Source organism: Rutidosis leptorrhynchoides, chromosome 7, assembly GCF_046630445.1.
Source record: "Rutidosis leptorrhynchoides isolate AG116_Rl617_1_P2 chromosome 7, CSIRO_AGI_Rlap_v1, whole genome shotgun sequence".
In the NCBI taxonomy this organism is placed as follows: Eukaryota; Viridiplantae; Streptophyta; class Magnoliopsida; order Asterales; family Asteraceae; genus Rutidosis; species Rutidosis leptorrhynchoides.
In genome coordinates, this window is record NC_092339.1 from 348,034,337 (window position 1) to 348,054,059 (window position 19,723).

Sequence of the window (19,723 nt, forward strand, 5' to 3'; positions counted from 1 at the left end):
GCCGTAGAGTAGCCTTGTGAAGATCTTCCAACAGAAGCGGAACCGGAAGCAGAAGCTTGTAAATTATCCATTAAAGGATAAGTAAGTAGAGATTAGAGAATATTTAGTGATTTAGAAAGAAATATGAGAATGTTTTTTGGTGCATTTTCAACCAAAACATTACCATGTATTTATAATGGACTTTGTGGGGTTAAAATGGTCAAAAAAACTCAAAAAAATGCAAAAAAAAAAAACGGCACAAACTGCAAAAAAAACAGCAAAAAAACGGCTATTTTTTTTGAAAAACCGGATCGGATCCGGATCCAAACCGGATCGGATAAAATCCGGTTTATATCCGAAGAAAATCCGGGTCGCGTGAAAATCTGGATCCGGTTGGAACCGAATCGGATCTCGGATCCGGAGCCAGATTTTGCTGTGTCCGGTTCTGGGTGTGTCTGGTTCCGGATCGGGTCTTCGGATCGGATCTGGATCCGGTTTTTTTGCCCATATCTTAGTTACTCATAGCGTACCCATAATTCTTCCGCTAAAATAACCCAATTACTTGAAAATGTAGTCAAACGGGAGTAGTAGACAAGTTTAAAGAAACCACGCAATATTAATCCAGCTTAATTGCAGTTAAAACCAAATCAAACTATAAGAAATTATATTTAACAATAATTGCATTTCATTGGACATTTCCCTTATTATCTATCTATCTACTGTAAATAAAATAAACAGAATAAACAGAAATGATACGCGAAGTACACCCCAAAAACTATTTGGTTTCACATTGATAAGATAGATAGTATGGTGGAAAAAACACGGACCAAATATGGACCATAGGACAACCCATGTGCCATGTACAAACACAACAACCAGTAGTCAACCATTACATTATCAGTTGCGACTCTATCAGTCCATCGCAATAAAAACTCATCTTTTATACTCCGTTAGTTGATACTAGTTGGGACTTTGAAGGCAAACACTATGCATCTACGTTCGATACAAATAGTGTTGTTACATGCAGTAACCTAGTTACAGACTTACTCATTCACAAAAAAAGAAACTAACATTAACAAATACTATAACTAACAGATTACACCAAAACACTGTAATCAAGTATCCATCTGTGATAACAAAAAGGCTTCAAAATCCAAACTTTAAGATCGGTAACTTCATTCAGCGAAAACCTGAATACGCACCCAAATTACGAGAGATTGAGGCATCATGACGCCTAACACGGTCGCTCGATTTGCTTAAGTTTTTTCTTAAAGGTGATGTCATTTTCTTGCTTTTTTTATTCATTACGTTTTCACTCTTTGATGTTGCTACTAAGGCAGCCATTAACAAGTTCCCTCTTGCACTAGGCATCCTCTTACATTGTTTAAGCGCCTCACGTTTTCCAATATCCTCAACTTCCTTGCTTCTTTGTCTCTTGTTTAATTGCTTCTCAACACGTTTTAATTGTTCAGGCTTTGCAGCAAAAACCACTTCTGAATAACGCATCACCATTCGTTGTATTAGTTTATGTATGCCAAATTAGCACTGGTAGAATTTAGGGCAAGGTTGAAAAAGACGCGAGACATGGTCGAGACGGTCAGGACCTTAAAACGTCGAGACGGGGTCGAGACGTGGGTTGAGAAAGACATTGATCGACATTGACTTCTATACATACACATACACACACACACACACACACACACACACACACACACACACACGCATAAACACACACACAGATGTGTGTTTTAAAGCCAAAAAAACCTCAATTGCCCAGTTTGTACCTATAATCGTTATTATCGTTAATAAAATACAAAAAAAGTAACACCAAACTACGTCAATTTTGATCGATTTGACTGACTTTTGACCGATTTTAACCAATTTTTGACTTTTTGACCGGCATTGACCCGACCTTTCCCGCATTTGACATGAGTTTTGACCGGTTGACCGACTTATTAGAAGACGGTGCCAGGTCGAGAAGGGCTAGTCACCTAAAACGCCATAACGGGCATCACAACAGACGCATCAACAGACATCGTTTACAACGCTAATTTAGGGTTATCATAAAAACACAAAAATGAAGTTAAATCACCTGTGTTCTCGTCATCAGAAAAATCAAGTCCAGGAGAACGAGGTGGCGTTGATGGAGTTATCACTTGGTCAACAGAAAAAGTAGGTTTTAATATGTGTGTAGGAGTAACACCCGAATTACTCTGAACTTCAATTGTGGAAGCATTTGACCCGTACTCTTTAAGAGTTGGTGAAGAATTTTCGTTTAGATTGTGATTAATTGGTGTGAGTGGGACCACAGGGTCAGGTTGAGGAGAATGAACTTTAGATGCATTTGTATCATGTGAATAAATATTTGGCGGGTCAAGAGATGTTGAAGTGTGATCCGTATTCTCCAATACGGATTTGGGTGAAGTGTTTGATAAGTTTAGATCCAAAGAAGGTTTATACGTTTCCATAAAGTTAGAAAACCACGTTGTGCCTTGTTTTGCATAGAACAATACGTATGCTTCCTCTGAAAGAACTTGAGCTTCTAAAACCCTAGTCACCTATCAAAAGCAAATTATAATCAAAGTCAATTTTCAAGAAACACTTAAAAAAATAAGTAAATAAATAAAATAAAATAAAAAACTATTAATATGTGATATGTTTATTACCTTTCTGTCATCAAACTTGTACCATGTATCAGGTGCACAACGGATATAACAATAATAATGACCACAAGTAGACGTGAAGGCTGCATGTACAACAACTGCATATAGTTCATATTTTAAATCCACCTGTTGAAAATAAAAACAAAAAAAAAATGATAAGAAAAAATACAAGAAATGGAAAGAAAAAAAAAACCTATGAACAGGTAGAACTAACTCACATTGTCACTTTGACTTCCGCAGGTGTAAGCGTGCAAGTCCAACTCGAGAGGAAATTCGACATGTTTGTCGATTTTCTCAACATGGGATCCTTCGTTTTTAAATCTTTTCAAATGGAAAGCACATATAGGAGGTGTTTGATCCAACATAAGCTGTTTGTCAACAGACACCTTTTGTTTACACTGGTCACATGTAAACTTCATCTCTTCATCTTCAATATGTTCAACTTTTGTGAATGAGTCGAGGGCAGTTAAAAGACTATTGGCATCTTCAATCTCCAAGCTCAGGTCAACTGATGGCTCATAGGTATCAGATATGTAATTGCAATTGCAACACCTTAACTGAAATCCATACGGAAAAACAGAAAAACAGAAAGAAAAAAAAGAAAAAAAGAAACAAACAAAGAATCAGAAAAATCATATACAGATATCTTGATATTTAGTATATTCAATGAAAAATTAAAGTCTTACTTTGCTAATAACACGACCTCCGAAGACTTGTTTGACTAAATTGTCATTTTGTGATGATAAATCAGCATCCTTCGTTTTTAAATTATTTAAAGAGCTTTCAAGTCTATCCAAAAAGCATTGCAAGAATTCGTGAGCATCTTCCTGTTGATATTTTTGGAACGAGGATGAAAAATCTAAAATTCATGTGGTCAAGGATTACATATGTAACAAATAAGTGTGTTAATAAACAAAACTTAACCAAGTAATTTAGGGTTCAAGATATATGAAGATAAAACCTATAATTTGTAACAAAAAATAACGAATTCAAGGATACAACTCAAATTGTCAACAAACTTGCACGGGAAGATGGTTTTTCCAGATGATGATAGTGAAAGTTCAATCTGTTCCCGCAAAACACAGATCAAGCAAAACCTTTCATTGCTACCTGCAAACCCAAACGTTGAAATCATACACTTCGCATAACATTCTAATATGAATAACAATCATAAATATCCAATATCAAGTGTTTAAATAAATCCAAGGTCATAACTGAAAAACGAAGCCAAGTTCAACAAGTATAAAAGAAAAGGAAGCTTTAGGACGTACAATCGCAAGGTGTCGGATGTGTGAGCCTATAGAGACCCTGAACGAGTAACACAGAGTGTGTAAAACACTGCATAACTGCATTAAAAAAACAAGTGTTGCCAAGATTGGCAAGCCCCGCACCCTGTAAGAAATCAAGCAATGATAAGATAAAAAAAACATATCCTAAACAACTTATACATTGCATTAAAAAAAACAAACTAGTGGTAGATTGATTATAAGAAATACAAAAATGATATTCGTATTGAACTTCAACAAAAGAACATGAGTAATTTTCTACCATAATCACAAATTTAAAACGACTAGTACACTCTAAAAAATGGAATAAATTTTTGATATTTCAATTATTTCAGTAACTACATGAATGCTTTTAATTAAAATATATTAAAAACAGTGTATTTAAATAGTAAATTCAGCTTCCAACACTACTATAAGAGTGTAGGTAAATAGCACTAGCAGTAAAAAGGATTTATTGCCGTATCCAAAATTTGATTTTAACTTCATTTCCAGATTTAAAAAATAAAAATAAAAAATCAACAGTTCATATAAACACTATCTACTTTAATAACTGAATTAACTGATTTCCAATAAATACTAAACTACAAAATCTAAAATCATAGAGAAACAACACTAACATCGAAGCATCTATTAATCAAAATGCAAATAAATTCAATTAAAATTTTCAGTTTAATATAGAAGCAATAATAAATCTGTACAAGAGTTATAATTATTACCTAGATTAACATTAAACTATTTCGATAGCTAATTAACATAGATGAAATAAATAGATACAGATACCATACCACCATAGACGGCTTCTCATAAACATCTTCATACCAAGCCGACGAACTTGATGTAACTGACGGAAACGGTTTGTACACCTCCGGTTCAGTTTGATTACACGAAATCCAAGCATCAGTCTCATCATCAGTATTATTATTATTATTATTATTATTATTATTATTATTATTACCATCATTTGCTTCAGCAGCTACTGAAGGATACAGCAACGGTTCGTCGGAATCTTCTAGAAGTTCGGTTGACATTAAATTAGAATCCTCCGGTGGACTTTGTTCATTTTGTTGTGAAATTTCATCGAACAGTTTATGTGCAGTAGCGTGAACATCGATTTTAGGACGACGGTAGCCGGAATTAGGATCTAGGGTTTGAGTAGGATTTTGGGGGATTATGTGTGAAGTAACTGATTGTGGTGGTGGAGATGAGATTTGAGTAGAATCGGCCATCGGAGATGAAAATTGGTGAGGTGATGGCGAGAATTGGGAGTTTTGAAAGGGGGATTTGGAGGTATAGTGAAAATTGGGGGAAATTAGGGTTTTGAATTTGGTGGGGTGGGAGGGAGGGAAAATATTTGGGATAAAAAAGCGGGCGAATGTGAAAATTGCTCTCTATTTAGTTTGTGAAAATCGTTTATTCAGTTATTACTAGTATTTTGAGTTGGCTTATATTTGTTACCTTTGCCTTTAGTTTTTACTTTGAACAAAAACTGGGATTACTATTAAATTTCAAAAAATTATCAAATTTGACTAGGTTGAATTCACATAGTACTATATAAGAGTTTGTTCTAGAATATTTTTATAAAAGAAATGAAATGAGAAGAACGAGAATGAATAGAAGATAACTTGAATCCTAAAATCATTTTGAAATGAATAGATGAAAAGATAAAGAGAAAACTATACTAAAATCATACATCTATTCTCTTACTTTTTTTCCTATCAAAACTAAGAACATCATTTGTTTTAAATTTCTTCTCATTTTCATTCACTTATTTCCAAAACAAAACTTTGAAACATACCCTAAATGTTGATGCGAGGTAAGATTGAACACAAAATATTTTGAAAAAAAACTTAGAATTTAACTATATAATCAAATATATAATTTCTTGTTCAAATGTGCAGATGTTTTTGTGAACATGCGAATATTTCATATTATTCACAACTAAATATGTAATTTATTGTTGTGAACATTTGTTTGTCAATGATATTTTAACCGGTTTATCCGGTAAACAGTAACGGTTTGTTTGCATAGCTAAACAATTTGAAAGTTTTTAACATATAATAATATTTTTTGAAGTATATAACCTATAATAAAACAAAAGTGAAAATATATGAACTATTTCTAGTTTTAACTCATAAAATATACTACTAAATAATATAAAAACTTAATTAGGAAAGAAAGAAAAAAAAGTGAAACCTACTATCTACCTTTCTCCTATCATATTTGACACATTAATGTACCCTTAAAAATATCTCGTCACACCATCACCATTCACCATGTAAAATATTCGGCTAATGAATCTTTTAAGATTGTTAAACCCAAAGTTCAAGAAGGTAATGTTTTTTAACAACGAAATCGATATCAAACGTTCTCAACTGTCACCCACACACGCGTTAGGAGGAAACTCAATGCTCGACGATGTTGGCAGTATCATAGAAAGTTGGAAAAACCCCTTGAAGACCTTCTCAAATCGCATCGATGTTAACAGTACCATCAAAGGTTGTAAACTTCCATCTTGAAGTGGGAATCGAACCTGGGTTAGCAGTACCCCAAGTTGAATACCATCTCATATCACTCAAGCCAAGCATTAGTAGTTCTAGAAGGTGATGTCATATGAAGATACGATCACTTTGCAAATACGTTAAAGTGGTTAATAACCATTAAAAAGGTGAGGCCGTTTTCAATTTAATTTGGTTTATGCTTTCAAAATATACTGTATCTGTTACACGAAATATTACTTCAACAACAATTTAGTTGAAAATGCGCCACTTAACATTTGTATCGATGAGCTTAAGACGGAAAAATGTGGTTGCATGTTATTTAAGAAATTCTTATTTTATGTATAGATAACCAGAACATAAGATTAAAGATGTGAAATTAAAATAATTCTCGATTAAAAAAAACACTAGCAGCCTAATAACTTCAAATGTGGCCAACTATGCGCTTTTTTATTTCCATTCTTGAGTGTGTTTCCTTTCTTCCGCTTTTGCTTTTGTTTTTGCTGAATATTTTCAGGTCCATTCTGTTCACAAAACCAATATTAAACAGTAAATTATTAAGGTAAAGGTTTATTAGTCACGATTTTATGTAATGATAATATGGTAAAAAAAAGACTTTTACGGTGCAAAAAGTGAAAAAGTTTCTAATGACAATAATAGTTTATAGCGTATGTACAAGATTTGTTATTTTAATCTAAAGTTGTAAAGATCGTTTAGTCCCTAACTAGCCAGGATAGTCCAACTAGTGTCTGACTTGGCTGATTCAATGAGTCAAAATTGTCAGAAGTTCAATTTAATCGGTCAAAGTCGAATTTATAAAGTAAAGTCTAATTATTCAGTCAAAGTTGATCAAATACAGTTAAATTCAAAGCTGATCAACGTCCGACTCTAATATCCGATTTGACTGACTACACGACTGATTATTCACTAGCAACTTTTACCAACTTTTTTTACTTTTTTTGTAACTAAAATATTTGAGATGGAAATGTTATCTTAAAGATACCATGAGAATTGCTGTTTAAACCCTTACAGTTTATAAAGTTACACTATAAGTACCTCAACTTTAAGATCTTACCTGCAATTCACATCCAGTACTGATCGGAAGGATATCAGAAGATGCACGTTTGCATTTAGCCTTAGGATTGTTAAAAACCGGGTACGAAGAAACCGGCAATTCCCGTGGGCCAGATTGCCCTGTTGTTGCAGTCGAAACGCATGATGTTCTTCGTGTTTCAATTTCTAACGAAAGCTGATTTTTTGTCCCAAAAAAGGAATTTGATCATAAAACGAAACAAACAAAATGTGTTTTATTCAATACCATTTGCATATATATAAGAAAATGATACCTGAATAAGACGATCTTCAAGTGACTCGATTCGATCAAGCAAGTAACTTTTGTTGTTAGCCTCAACAACCGCAGCCTTCAACGGTACACTTGTATTATTCTTTTTACCAAGCAAAAAAATATAACGCCATCTTGATATATTCGGGTTCCTTGTGATATGCTTCATCTACACAAATGTAACAAAACGTTTTTAGTTAACTCACAAACGACAATTATAAACTAGAATCAATCGTCATGAGTTATTTCGATTACAATATGAAGGGTGGAAAATAAGCTAACCAAAGATTCGATTCGATCGGGTTTTGAAAGAAGTGGCAGTGAAGAGTGAGCTTGCAACTCCTCATCAATTTTAATCATTTTAACCATTTTGTACAAGCACAATTTAACTACACTGATCTATATATGGTAATGTGTATATATATACTCATATATGTGTGCCTTCACTTACTAAAGGAGTAAAAGTTGCCCTTTTTTCTCTGTTGACTGGACCAAATGAATAGAGTTTTCAGGGTAAAGTTTGTTATACTCAGTCATAAGAATGAATCAAAGATTTATGTGAAAAAGTTGTGCCTTGTTTAAGGCAATTATATATAAATATAAAAATATATAATTTAAAAAAGAAAAAAAAGACTATTAAGTTTTGCATTATGGAAAGGCTGACCAAATCTGATGCAGGATACAAGTTATACTCCGTAGTACACAAGGCATAAGCTATTTCTACATTGAAATGACCCTAATACCCGATTTTACTGTTCATCAAAAGTGGTATTCAGATCTTTTTGTTGACGTCAGGCTGACATGATAAATTGTTATTACTACTCGTATTATTATATACATTTTTTAGGTTTTAGCTATAGAGCGTAACAATTTCCGGCAGCAACGTGCGAGCCTTTCTCAACGTGCAGGCCCTTCTTGATCATTATAACCATTTGGTGCTTACATAATAGACATAAAATTAAGCCAAGATCATGAAGCAAGCATAGTGAAACTGAAAACTATTTCAATAAGTTAAAAATGATAAATTTATTCATTACAATGAATGTTAAAAAATCATGACTCGAATACGTTTAACCCAAGCTCGACTTGGTAATTTCGTACGCTAAAAAGCAAGCAGCATTAGCTGGGATACTTCGGGCCATTGCAGGCCCGAAACCTTTATACAAACCACCAACGCCTTCAGTTTTTAAAATCTTTTTAAAAGCATCAATCGAACCTGAATACTTCGGGTTTTTAAAATCATCAATCTGGATCACACTCTTAACAACGTCAGTTGGGTAAACTGAAACCCAAAATGCACCACCGGCTAACCCACCTGCCATCATTAACGAACCACGGCCTAACCCTGAAGTATCGGTCCCACCAGCCATATACTGTTTTATAGCCTCGTATACACCAAACATTGTTGCGTTTCCAGGGACCTCGCGTGCAAATGTGGGAAATAATCCTTTATATAAACCTCTAATGCCACCTTCGGACTTAAGGACTTGCTTAGCGACATCTATTGGACCGCCGTACTTGACCACTCTGGCGGCGGCTGCACCAGCTTCCGCCACTGCAGCCGAACCTGAACCTTGGGCCTGCAGTCTAGATTTCAAGAAATAAGTTGAGTCATAAAACAGACATCAAGTTTTAATTTTTTTCATACCCTTTGACTTTTACAGTCAAACCCATATTTCAATACCAAAAACTAAGATTATTAATCATATACGTTTGACCTAAAAGTCAAAATGGTATAATAAGGTTTGTAGTCTAGATTTCAAGAAATAAGTTTCATCATAAAACAGACATCAAGTTTTAATTTTTTTCATACGCTTTGACTTTAAAAGTCAAACTCATATTACAGTACAAAAAAGTAAGATCACTGATCATATACGTTTGACCTAACAAGTCAAAATGGTATGATAAGGTTTGCAGTCTAGATTTCAAGAAATAAGTTGAGTCATACGTTAGACATCAAGTTTTAATTTTTATCATACCCTTTGACTTTTAAAGTCTAACTCATATTTCAGTACCAAAGCGTAAGATCATTGATAATATATGTTTGAACAGCAAAGTCAAAATGGCATAATAAGATTTGTCGTCTAGATTTCAAGACATAAGTTGCATCATAAAACAGGCTTAAAATTTTAATTTTTTTCATACCCTTCAACTTTTAATGTCAAACTCATATTTCACTACCAAAAATAAAATCATTGATCATATATGTTTGACCTAAAAAATCAAAATGGCATAATAAGGTTTGTAGTCAAGATTTCAAGACATAAATTGCATCATAAAACAGACATCAAGTTTAATTTCTTTCAGACCCTTTGACTTCTAAAGTCGAACTCATATTTTAGTACCAAAAAGTAAGATCATTGATCATATACGTTTGACCTAAAAAGTCAAAATGGCATAATAAGGTTTGTAGTCTAAAGTACTGACCTGCATTTGATTAACTCGGTTGGGGTAGCCAAGAAGGAAACTGCGAACCCAGCACCGGCTCCAGCAATCACCTGCTGGTTCACGGTCAAGGGTGCACCGGGTGCGGACCTCAAAATGGTCTCCATTTGACCCCTTACAGAGAACAATAGAGCATTGAATGCTGCTACGGTGGCAAGTGGGGCCCCCATTCCTTTGTATAAGCCACCTGCACCTTCAGCAGCCAATGTCTTTTTAACTGCATCTATTGCCCCGGAGTATTTGGGGAGTTGACCCGGTAACGGAGTAGGTTGACTTTGGAGTTTGACCTTGATGGTATCAAAAGGGTGTCCAACTACCAACTGGGCCACCCCTCCAACTGTTCCTGCAGCTAAGTCCTTTGCTACATCACCCATCTGCATATTTATAACTGTCACTAATATAATATATCTTATTTAGGTGAAGTCCTTTTTTAGCAAGGTCAAAGTTGACAAGAACTCTGTTCCAAAAATTGATTTTGATAATTTAGCTAGTTATCAAACTTCATTGTGATTATATTTTGTCCAGGTTCAATGTATTCATCACACACTTCTAATGTGATAGTCCAAGTTCAATGTATTGGCAACTTTCTTTACACTCTGTCTCATTTAAATAGTCCAGAATTCTTTTATGGTTGTCTACTTCTATAGATAGATATCAATAAATATATAAAGTTTTTTTATACACTCACTTTATGCCATGTAAAAATAAATGTAGATAAAATGTACTGGTAAAATTCTTACTGTCAGATGAACAAAAAGTACATAGTAATAATAACGTATCTATCTATGTGAGGGAGTACTAATTTAAAACCTGACATCCAACTAATTTTAAGCAAAAAGGCAAATGTGGATTGTTTGATTGCACAAGGCACTTAATCAAAATAACTAAGTTCAACAAATATTCCAAAATTCGAAGTAAATATTTTGGTCCACTCTCAAATAAAGCCCTATTGGATCATTAAATCATGTAAAAAGATCACAATTACATATTGCAAACCAAAAAAATAACTTCATCACCTTATTAACAAAAATGCATAAACTGATACAGGAAAGATAATTTATTTTCATCTATTTAAAGATGAAGGAAAAAGGCTATTAAAAATCATACCTTTCACAGATAATTCGATAAAACCACTAGAGAAAGGATCACCTGAGAAAATATTCTATCTGAAATAATATATAAAAATAATAATTTGATTAAATTACTTGAACAATGACACAAAATGAACACAAAAAAGAAAAAAAGGAAAATTCAGCAAATACTCGTAGTGGGCATTCAACAAGATTGCAACTTTTCTTCAATCATCATAACAGAAGCTAACAGAATATGATAAAGAAGAAAAATACCAAATGGGTATACTTTATTGGTGAATCACCATTATCATCCAATGTATGAATCTTTTAAAAATGGAATCTTTTTTAAGGAATAGACAGGGTTAATAGTTAAAGAATCAAATGGGGCAAATGGGTATGTTTGAAATTGAAATCTTGAATACATGAGAGCCACAAAGAGATATAGGATTGTGTTTGGTGATAGATACAGAGATGTATGTATATATGTTTAACGAGAAGAGAAGAGAAGAAAAGAGATTTGAACCTGTGAAACAGAGAAAAGCAGAGGAATTGAGGACAAGATTCACCGATTAATATCCGATTTTTTAGTAAATTTTTTAATAAATAATAAGAGCGCAATTGTTGTAGGTCATGAATGGCTGTCGAACACCAAAGATTCGTCACAATGTGGCAAAATTTGGTGAGTGGGATGATTGTCATTCTTTACCAGTAAAATTTCAATATTTCCCTTAGATATTTTGGTAAGGAGTAGTAGAACACATTTTTATTTTTTGATTCGTCACAACGGTTTTTGGTGATGAGTAGTAGAACACATTTCTATTTTTGATTGGGAATTGATATTTTCACCATGTACTTTTACTTCTTTTAGTTAAATTGTCTAAACTGCTTTTAATAATAAGCTTATACAAATTTTGTAAAACTTTTTATTATAATTTATTAAGGGATATTTTGGTTAAAAAAAATATGAAATTGTGGTGGAAGAAGTAAAACTAATGTTGGAAATATCATCTTCCTATTTGATTCGTCACAATGGATGTGTTTGGTGCACCAGCGTCTTGGAGTTTATGGTCGTTTATAAGAGTTTGAACTTATGAAATTAATAAATTCTAAGTCATAAGCTTCGTTTGGTAGACATACTTTATGAAATTCATAGCTCTTAAAAAAGAAGCTCGACATAGTAGTTTATAAAGAAAAAAAACTTGTGAATTGAAAAATAAGCTTTAGTTAGTTACCAAACATTTATAAGAAAATAATAAGCTCTAACTATCAGCTTCAAAAATAAGTTTCAGCTCTAGCTATATTTCATAAGCTACAACTCCAACTACAAGCTCTAGCTCCAGCTAGTTTCATCCAAACACACCTAATGTGACAAAATTTGGTGAATATAACACTTTTTTATCACTGTGTCACTTGTTTTGTTTAACTGCATTATCACTACATCAATTATATTTACCATTTCATAACTATATCAATATATTTTGTAATTTAAAAGGTTATATTGTACACCAGACATCACGCTTCCTTCTTCTAGCTACCAGACACGTTGGAGTAAATTCATTCCATTGAAGATTAACATTTTCATTTGGCGCTTAATCATGGACCGATTACCTTCTCGAGTCAACTTGGCCTTCAAGGGTTTTGACATTAACACCATCATTTGTCCAATTTGTTATGTTGGTGGAGATTCTAGAGACCATACTTTCATTTTTTGTTATGTTGCGAACATGATTTGGAGACGGATCAGAGTGTGGACTGCTGTTACTTGGCCTACCATTATTACAGTTGAAGACTTTTTCATTTGGATGGACTCGTATACCGGGTCTACTTCAAATAAGGTGAGGTTATATAGTATAGTTGCTGCTTGTTTATGGTGGATTTGGAGGTATCGGAATGACACTCTACACGAAAATGGAGCTATTAAAGAGCGTGATCTCTTCGACAAAATCAGGCTTTCCTCATTTTCATGGCTTCAAGCAAGATCCAAACTTGCTCCTACCTGGAATACCTGACTTTGTAATCCTTTGTAATTCTTTTTGTTGTTTATGTTTTTGTTTTTCAATTCATTATTTATTTGTTTCCTTGTTGTAATGTCTCTTTTTAGGCTTTAGCGTCTTGCTAGCCTTTTATAAAATACAGCCGTTAAAAAAAAAATTGTACACCATTCTAAAATCACTTTTGACTATTACCAATTTCCTATCATGATGGATTGCATATTCTCAAACTTCTTCCTACAATAGAACATCTTCATGAAAAATGTTGAAACAACACAAAGTACATCACAAAGAAAGTTATGGCATGTGAGGGCGGCGGAGTACACTCACCGTGCTGTTGGTGTTCTCTACACACATGGATGAGTAAGAAGCGACCAACAATTTATGGGTTATTGAGGAAAAATGTATATGACCACCACAAATTTCTAGGTCTTGACTCGGTCATGCTCGGAAATTTCAAGTCGAGAACAAAAGTCATTGATCATGACTAAAAATTGCGTATCAAGTCGAAAAATTTCTTTTACTGATGAGTTGCTCATGGCCCATCTTTTCCTAACTAGTTAACTCAGTTCTAATTGGAGTGTAAAAATTTAACATTTTTATTTATAATTTTTTTTGCCATCGCAAACTGTTACACGTAAACTCATGTTGTGTCTCGCGGCGGACCCAGTACTTGCCACATAAACACTGAACTTGTCACGCTGACTCACTGTGTTGTAGAGACCCGTCCTAATCCATCTGGACGAATACATTACATTTGGTTACATCGCGAGGTACTTGACCTCTATATGATACATTTTACAAACATTGCATTCGTTTCTAAAAGACAAACTTTCATTTCATCGAAAGTTGACGACATACATACCATTTCATAATATATCCAACTATAATTGACTTAATAATATTCTTGATGAACTCAACGACTCGAATGCAACGTCTTTTGAAATATGTCATGAATGACTCCAAGTAATATCTCTAAAATGAGCAAATGTACAGCGGAAGATTTCTTTCATACCTGAGAATAAACATGCTTTAAAGTGTCAACCAAAAGGTTGGTGAGTTCATTAGTTTATCATAATCGATCATTTCCATAATTTTAATAGACCACAAGATTTTCGTTTCCATTTCTCATAAATATACATCCCATACATAGAGACAAAAATCATTCATATGGATTGAACACCTGGTAACCACCGACATTAACAAGATGCATATAAGAATATCCCCATCATTCCAGGACATCCATCGGACATGATATAAAAAAACTCGAAGTACTAAAGCATCCGCTACAACGGATGGGGTTTGTTGGGCCCAATAGATCTATCTTTAGTATTCGCGTCAATTAGTAGACTGGTTTACTAATTCTTAGGTTACCAAGCAAAAAGGGGCATATTCGGCTTCGATCATTCAACCATAGAATGTAGTTTCAATTACTTGTGTCTATCTCGTCAAACATTTATAAAAGCGCATGTATTCTCAGTCCCAAAAATATATATTGCAAAAGCATTTAAAAAGGGAGCAAATGAAACTCACTCTACAATATTTTGTAGTAAAAATATTCATACGACGATACTGAACAATGCAGGGTTGGCCTCGGATTCACGAACCTATATCATTATATATATTAACACATATAATCGTAATCGAACAAATTTATATATTATTAGTGAATTAATTGTTATTTTAATTATGTGTTTCATTTATAACCTTATTAATTACATTTACTTAATATACTTTAAATAAATATTACTATAAAAATATTAAATATGGTTTTATATAATTAATAGTTATATGATAAAATAAAAGTTGTTTCATTTTATAATAATGATAATAATAATAGTTATTATGATAATAATAATAATAATAATAATGATACTAGTATTAATTAAAATGATAATAATAATAATATTAAAATAATAATATTAATGTCAAAATAATAATAATAATTTTGATAAAAATGATAATTTTTCTACTACGGATAATAATAATAAAAATGATAACAATAATAAAAATGAAAATTTTAATATTTTTAATAATAATAATAATAATAATAATAATAGTAGTAATAATAATAATAATAATAATAATAATATCTATAATATCTATAATAATAATGTTTTTACTAATATTGATAATAATAATAATAATAATAATGATTTTAATATTTATATTAATAACTATAATGATAATAATAATAATAATACTAATACTTATGTTATTAATGATAATGCTAATAATAATATTAATAATAGTTATAGAAATAATAATAATAATAATAATAATAATAATAATAATAATAATAATAATAATAATAATAATAATAATAATAATAATAATAATAATAATAATAATAATAATAATAATAATAATATAAAAGGAGACTACCTTCAAGCAATCCTAAAAAATAAGTGCCATAACCCGGACTCGAACCCGAGACCTCTTGTTTAACCACAAACTCCCTTAACCATCGTTCTATCTACTTCTTTCTGTACATTCTTCCCATTAAACGATGCTGTACATTCTTCCCGAGACCTCTCGTTTAAGTGCCATAGCCCGGACTCGAACCCGAGACCTCTCGTATAACGATGCTGTTTTCTAATCATCGTCAACCCATCATGACATCATCTTCATTCTTCACCATTATTATCATAATCATATGTACATCTTACATTATCATCATCATTTAGTCATCATCACTGTCATTCTTAACCCGTATCATCATCTTTTTCATCACATAATAATCTCATCATTTCATTATCAATCTCATCGAATCATCAATATACCTAATTATTCTCATTCTAAACTCATCACCTTTATTATCATTAAACCATATTATCATCTATCCTAATCTTTATCATAATCGAAATCATGATCATCAATTTCATGTATATATATACGACCCAACATATAAGTCCAATAAGAATCATGGTCCAATAATATTATTTACCATGTCAAGGTCCAACATTTAATATAAATCCAACTTGCAAAAACAAATTCACAATCCATATCATCAACCCAAAGTTCCGGTCCTACTGCATTTCAATTTCTATATTTATTGATAACACAAGTGGGGTTAACTTGACAATGTTTGTCGGCCAATTAAGGAAAAGAAAAAGTGACAATAATTTATAAATTTGCAAGATTAATTTATCGGTCCATCATGGTAAATGAAATGATTTCCCATGGTGTTCTGGTCTCGTTCAAACGCAAAAACAAAAGCCAACAATTTTCAGAAGAAAGTGGCGATGGTTTAGTTCATATGGGTTTAATGATGGGTGTTATGGTTGTAACAGCGGTATAGAAACGGAAAGAAAAAGAAGTAAAACACAGCAGTAGTAACCTTATCATCATTGTTGCACTCATCATCTTACATCATCATAACACATTAGCATGGGCCTTAAACGTCTTGAAATATTTTAAATGGTGGTTTGCAGTTTGCAACAACAGCAGCCTAGTTGCTGATGGTTGAACTCAATAGAATTGAAACAGCGGTAGTGGTTCCCTCAATCACGGTGGTGAGGGTTTAGTGGATTCACGAAATATAATAGAGAGAAAAGAGATAGATAGTTGGTGGTGGTTTACGGTGTAATTGGGTTGAAGGTTAATAGTGAAGGGTGGCGTTTCATGGTAATGATAGTGGGCGGTGTTTGGCTGTTTTCCAGGTGGTAGGGTAACATGATTGTAGGGTGGTTCAAATGGTGGAAATGGTGGTTGATAGTCGAACATAATAGTAATAGCAACATCTTGGTGTTCGGGTTTGGGTATAATCGATGATAATGGCTATAGAGTTGGTCACATGGGGTTTGGTTTTGAGATGACAACCGATGAAGATAGTTTTCATGGCGGTGAGGGTTTGAGGTGTTTCTTGATGGTTGAGTGGTGGTTGTAGTTCATCGGAGGTGATGGAAGGGAGTTCGTTGGTGTTGATGGAGTGAGTTGTGGTGGCGTTTAACGATGGGTGGTGGAGACTTGTACTTAAGAAGACAGCAACTAAAATGGTTTAGTTTGGTATTCAGGTTACAAGTTGTAATGGGAAACAGAATTATAGTGGATTAAATAGAAGTGGTGAAGTCTATGCCTATTATGCACATATGTATATATTTTTCTAAATGTAAAAGTGATCAATCAACAACAGTGATGTTCAATCACAAATTTTGATTCTTAACTCAATTTACGATTATATGTATATTATATATATATATATATATATATATATATATATATATATATATATATATATATATATATATATATATATATATCAGTGAAGAATAATCACAAATCAAGCACAATGAATTCCAACGAATTAATCAATTAGGCACAGTAATCACATAATACTTCAATTCTCGTGACATATAAGTGAATGTATTTTGCCCACAGTTTTCACGGACTACTATTTCGTATCCTGTTGATAATTAGTAGCAGATAAAAGTCTTTCAGAAAAATCCCAAATTTTCACAGTAATTATTTCTATTTATTTTGGTCATTATGGTATAAAATTTTCTCATTAATTATGAAATAAAAATTACATTAATTATTCACTTCCAACCTCAAGTAAAATATAAAAAGTTTTAAAATTAAACAAATAGCTCCTAAATACATTTTTTATTGAGTCAAAAATTTATAGAACTCATTTTCGGATCACCGTTTATTTTAAAATTATATATGTTTGAATTTAACTTGGTTAATATCAATCGAAACATCAAACGAGTATTACAATCATTTAATATTTATTTTTAATATACTTTATTTATATATATATAGATATATTTTAAATAATAATTATAATATCCTATTTTTAATTTATTAATTTTTAATAACAACAACATATAATACTTCAAATTATATTTTGAACTATTATTTATATATACATACACACATATCTATTTACAATTAATTGTTCGTGAATCGTCGAGAGTAGTCGAAGGGTAAATGAATACATGAACACAGTTCAAAGTTTTTGAGGTTTCAACATTACAGACTTTGTTTATCGTGTCGAAAACATTAAATCATATAAAGTTAAAGTTTAAATTGGGTCAGAAATTCTCGGGGCGTCACAGTACCTACCCGTTAAAGAAATTTCGTCCTGCAATTTGAGTGAGGTGGTCATGACTAACAATAAAAATGTTTTCATGACGAATATGAGTTGATAAATAGAGTTTTATCATCATTGAGTAATATGGATAAAACAATTCGACTATTCGAAGAGTACGAATGAAGCTATCACAAAAGGGTGAATTTACGAAATAGAGATTCGTCTTAACTTTTGATGGAGTCACATTTCAATTCCGGAATTCAGGGATTTAAAGAAAATCTCCGAAATCTAAGAGATTTGATTCTTCGACGAATAAGGAAATTAAGATCTCTATAATTAAATACGATGATCTGCCTTGATTACTCTGTCTGATATTTCCTATAAATTCACCCTCTTTGTTTCCTTTATATTTTGAAGTTCAATCCTCTTGTTTTCTCTTCCCGACTTTAAGTCAAGCGAAAAATGGTCAAGAATTTGTAAGTATGAAGTTTCGAATGAACATGACTAACGTTCTAAGAGAGAAATTGTAATAGCACGATCTTGATTGGTTAAATTACCAGAATTCAAGAGAAACGATAGGACTATCAAGAAATTATGTTCTTGATATGTTTATATATTAGATAGAATGTAAGAGTCGTGTAACATGGCACATGATGACGTTATGATCTGTGAATCATCACGTTCCATCAGAAACTCAGCATGACTTACTGTAATATAATCACATTGATCAAGTGTCATTATATTATACTAACTCATACTTCAGTTCCCAACACTACTTCAGAATTCATTCATAGTTTATACTTGGATTTTACAGAAATTTCCAATATAATGTATTACAGATAGCACGAAGAGGTATATAATTTCGGACGAGAATATTTATGAAAATATCTTCAGAAGTATCGAAGATATTTATGATGATATTTTGGAATTTCTAAGTTCGAAAGTTGATAAGGAAAAATTTGTCCGCAGGATTTTAACATGACTTCGGAGCAGGATATTCTCAAAAAGATTTCATCGGGTCCAGAATTACCTGGATTCTTTGAATATAGGGTTTGGTCCTTGTATTTTTCCTTGATATCCTTCATGGTTAGCTCAATCTGTTTTTCAGTACCAAATTTTCTATCGAGCGTTCCCAATATTCCATTCTTTATTATCAAACTTTTGTCCGTTTAGACCATCTACAATTTTGCTGTTTCCTCAGTATTTAATGCCACCATATCTGAATCATCGGTTATCAATCCGAGGTGGTTTCAAGAGAATTGTGTTTTTAGATGATTAAACGCTGATGGTAATATGGTGGAATATAAAAGGTTCCCTGGTAACAATAAAAGAGTACGCATATGTATCAAAGTTATAGTAAGGTTGTTTCGAACAAAAAGCCGAAGTTGATTTGTTGGAGCTATGACAAATTTGA

General features: G+C 32.4%; 3 protein-coding genes and 1 long non-coding RNA gene across 7 annotated transcripts; 1 reads left to right on the forward strand and 3 right to left on the reverse strand.

The window, feature by feature from the left end:
• Window positions 1-750: 750 nt before the first annotated feature.
• LOC139857707 (ubiquitin carboxyl-terminal hydrolase 21-like) lies at window positions 751-5,244 on the reverse strand. The gene is made up of 8 exons (XM_071846533.1): window positions 4,714-5,244; window positions 3,914-4,034; window positions 3,642-3,752; window positions 3,329-3,501; window positions 2,861-3,199; window positions 2,646-2,768; window positions 2,072-2,537; window positions 751-1,472 (listed from the first exon to the last, which is right to left on the reverse strand). The coding sequence occupies exons 1-8, from the start codon at window positions 5,152-5,154 to the stop codon at window positions 1,159-1,161; spliced, it is 2,088 nt and encodes a 695-aa protein (XP_071702634.1). The 5' UTR covers window positions 5,155-5,244; the 3' UTR covers window positions 751-1,158.
• Window positions 5,245-6,834: 1,590 nt separating this feature from the next.
• On the reverse strand, window positions 6,835-7,896 carry LOC139858033 (uncharacterized). Its single transcript, XR_011762789.1, has 3 exons — window positions 7,770-7,896; window positions 7,499-7,672; window positions 6,835-6,947 (listed from the first exon to the last, which is right to left on the reverse strand). It is a non-coding gene; the product is annotated as an uncharacterized lncRNA (long non-coding RNA).
• Window positions 7,897-8,748: 852 nt separating this feature from the next.
• LOC139857659 (mitochondrial carnitine/acylcarnitine carrier-like protein) lies at window positions 8,749-11,956 on the reverse strand. 4 transcript variants are annotated; one of them, XM_071846481.1, is made up of 4 exons: window positions 11,807-11,956; window positions 11,318-11,376; window positions 10,193-10,584; window positions 8,749-9,352 (listed from the first exon to the last, which is right to left on the reverse strand). In XM_071846481.1, the coding sequence occupies exons 3-4, from the start codon at window positions 10,582-10,584 to the stop codon at window positions 8,836-8,838; spliced, it is 909 nt and encodes a 302-aa protein (XP_071702582.1). In that variant the 5' UTR covers window positions 11,318-11,376; window positions 11,807-11,956; the 3' UTR covers window positions 8,749-8,835. The 4 variants fall into 4 exon arrangements, with proteins under 4 accessions (XP_071702582.1, XP_071702584.1, XP_071702583.1 ...); XM_071846483.1 differs by lacking the exon at window positions 11,807-11,956 and adding an exon at window positions 11,557-11,761; XM_071846482.1 differs by lacking the exon at window positions 11,807-11,956 and adding an exon at window positions 11,473-11,761.
• A 922-nt stretch (window positions 11,957-12,878) lies between these two features.
• LOC139860398 (uncharacterized) lies at window positions 12,879-13,292 on the forward strand. The gene has a single exon (XM_071849160.1). It carries the CDS (start codon window positions 12,879-12,881, stop codon window positions 13,290-13,292), a length of 414 nt encoding a protein of 137 aa, XP_071705261.1.
• The last annotated feature ends 6,431 nt before the right edge of the window (window positions 13,293-19,723 follow it).

Coding starts and splice junctions, on each gene's coding strand:
- LOC139857707 (XM_071846533.1), bottom strand. CDS start 5,154: ATGGCCGATTCTACTCAAATCTCATCTCCACCACCACAATCAGTTACT. Junction 3,753..3,913: donor ACATCCGACACCTTGCGATT/GTACGTCCTAAA, acceptor TTGGGTTTGCAG/GTAGCAATGAAAGGTTTTGC. Junction 2,769..2,860: donor GCGGAAGTCAAAGTGACAAT/GTGAGTTAGTTC, acceptor TATTTTCAACAG/GTGGATTTAAAATATGAACT.
- LOC139857659 (XM_071846480.1), bottom strand. CDS start 10,590: ATGCAGATGGGTGATGTAGCAAAGGACTTAGCTGCAGGAACAGTTGGA. Junction 9,353..10,192: donor ACCGAGTTAATCAAATGCAG/GTCAGTACTTTA, acceptor CTTGAAATCTAG/ACTGCAGGCCCAAGGTTCAG.
- LOC139860398 (XM_071849160.1), top strand. CDS start 12,879: ATGGACCGATTACCTTCTCGAGTCAACTTGGCCTTCAAGGGTTTTGAC.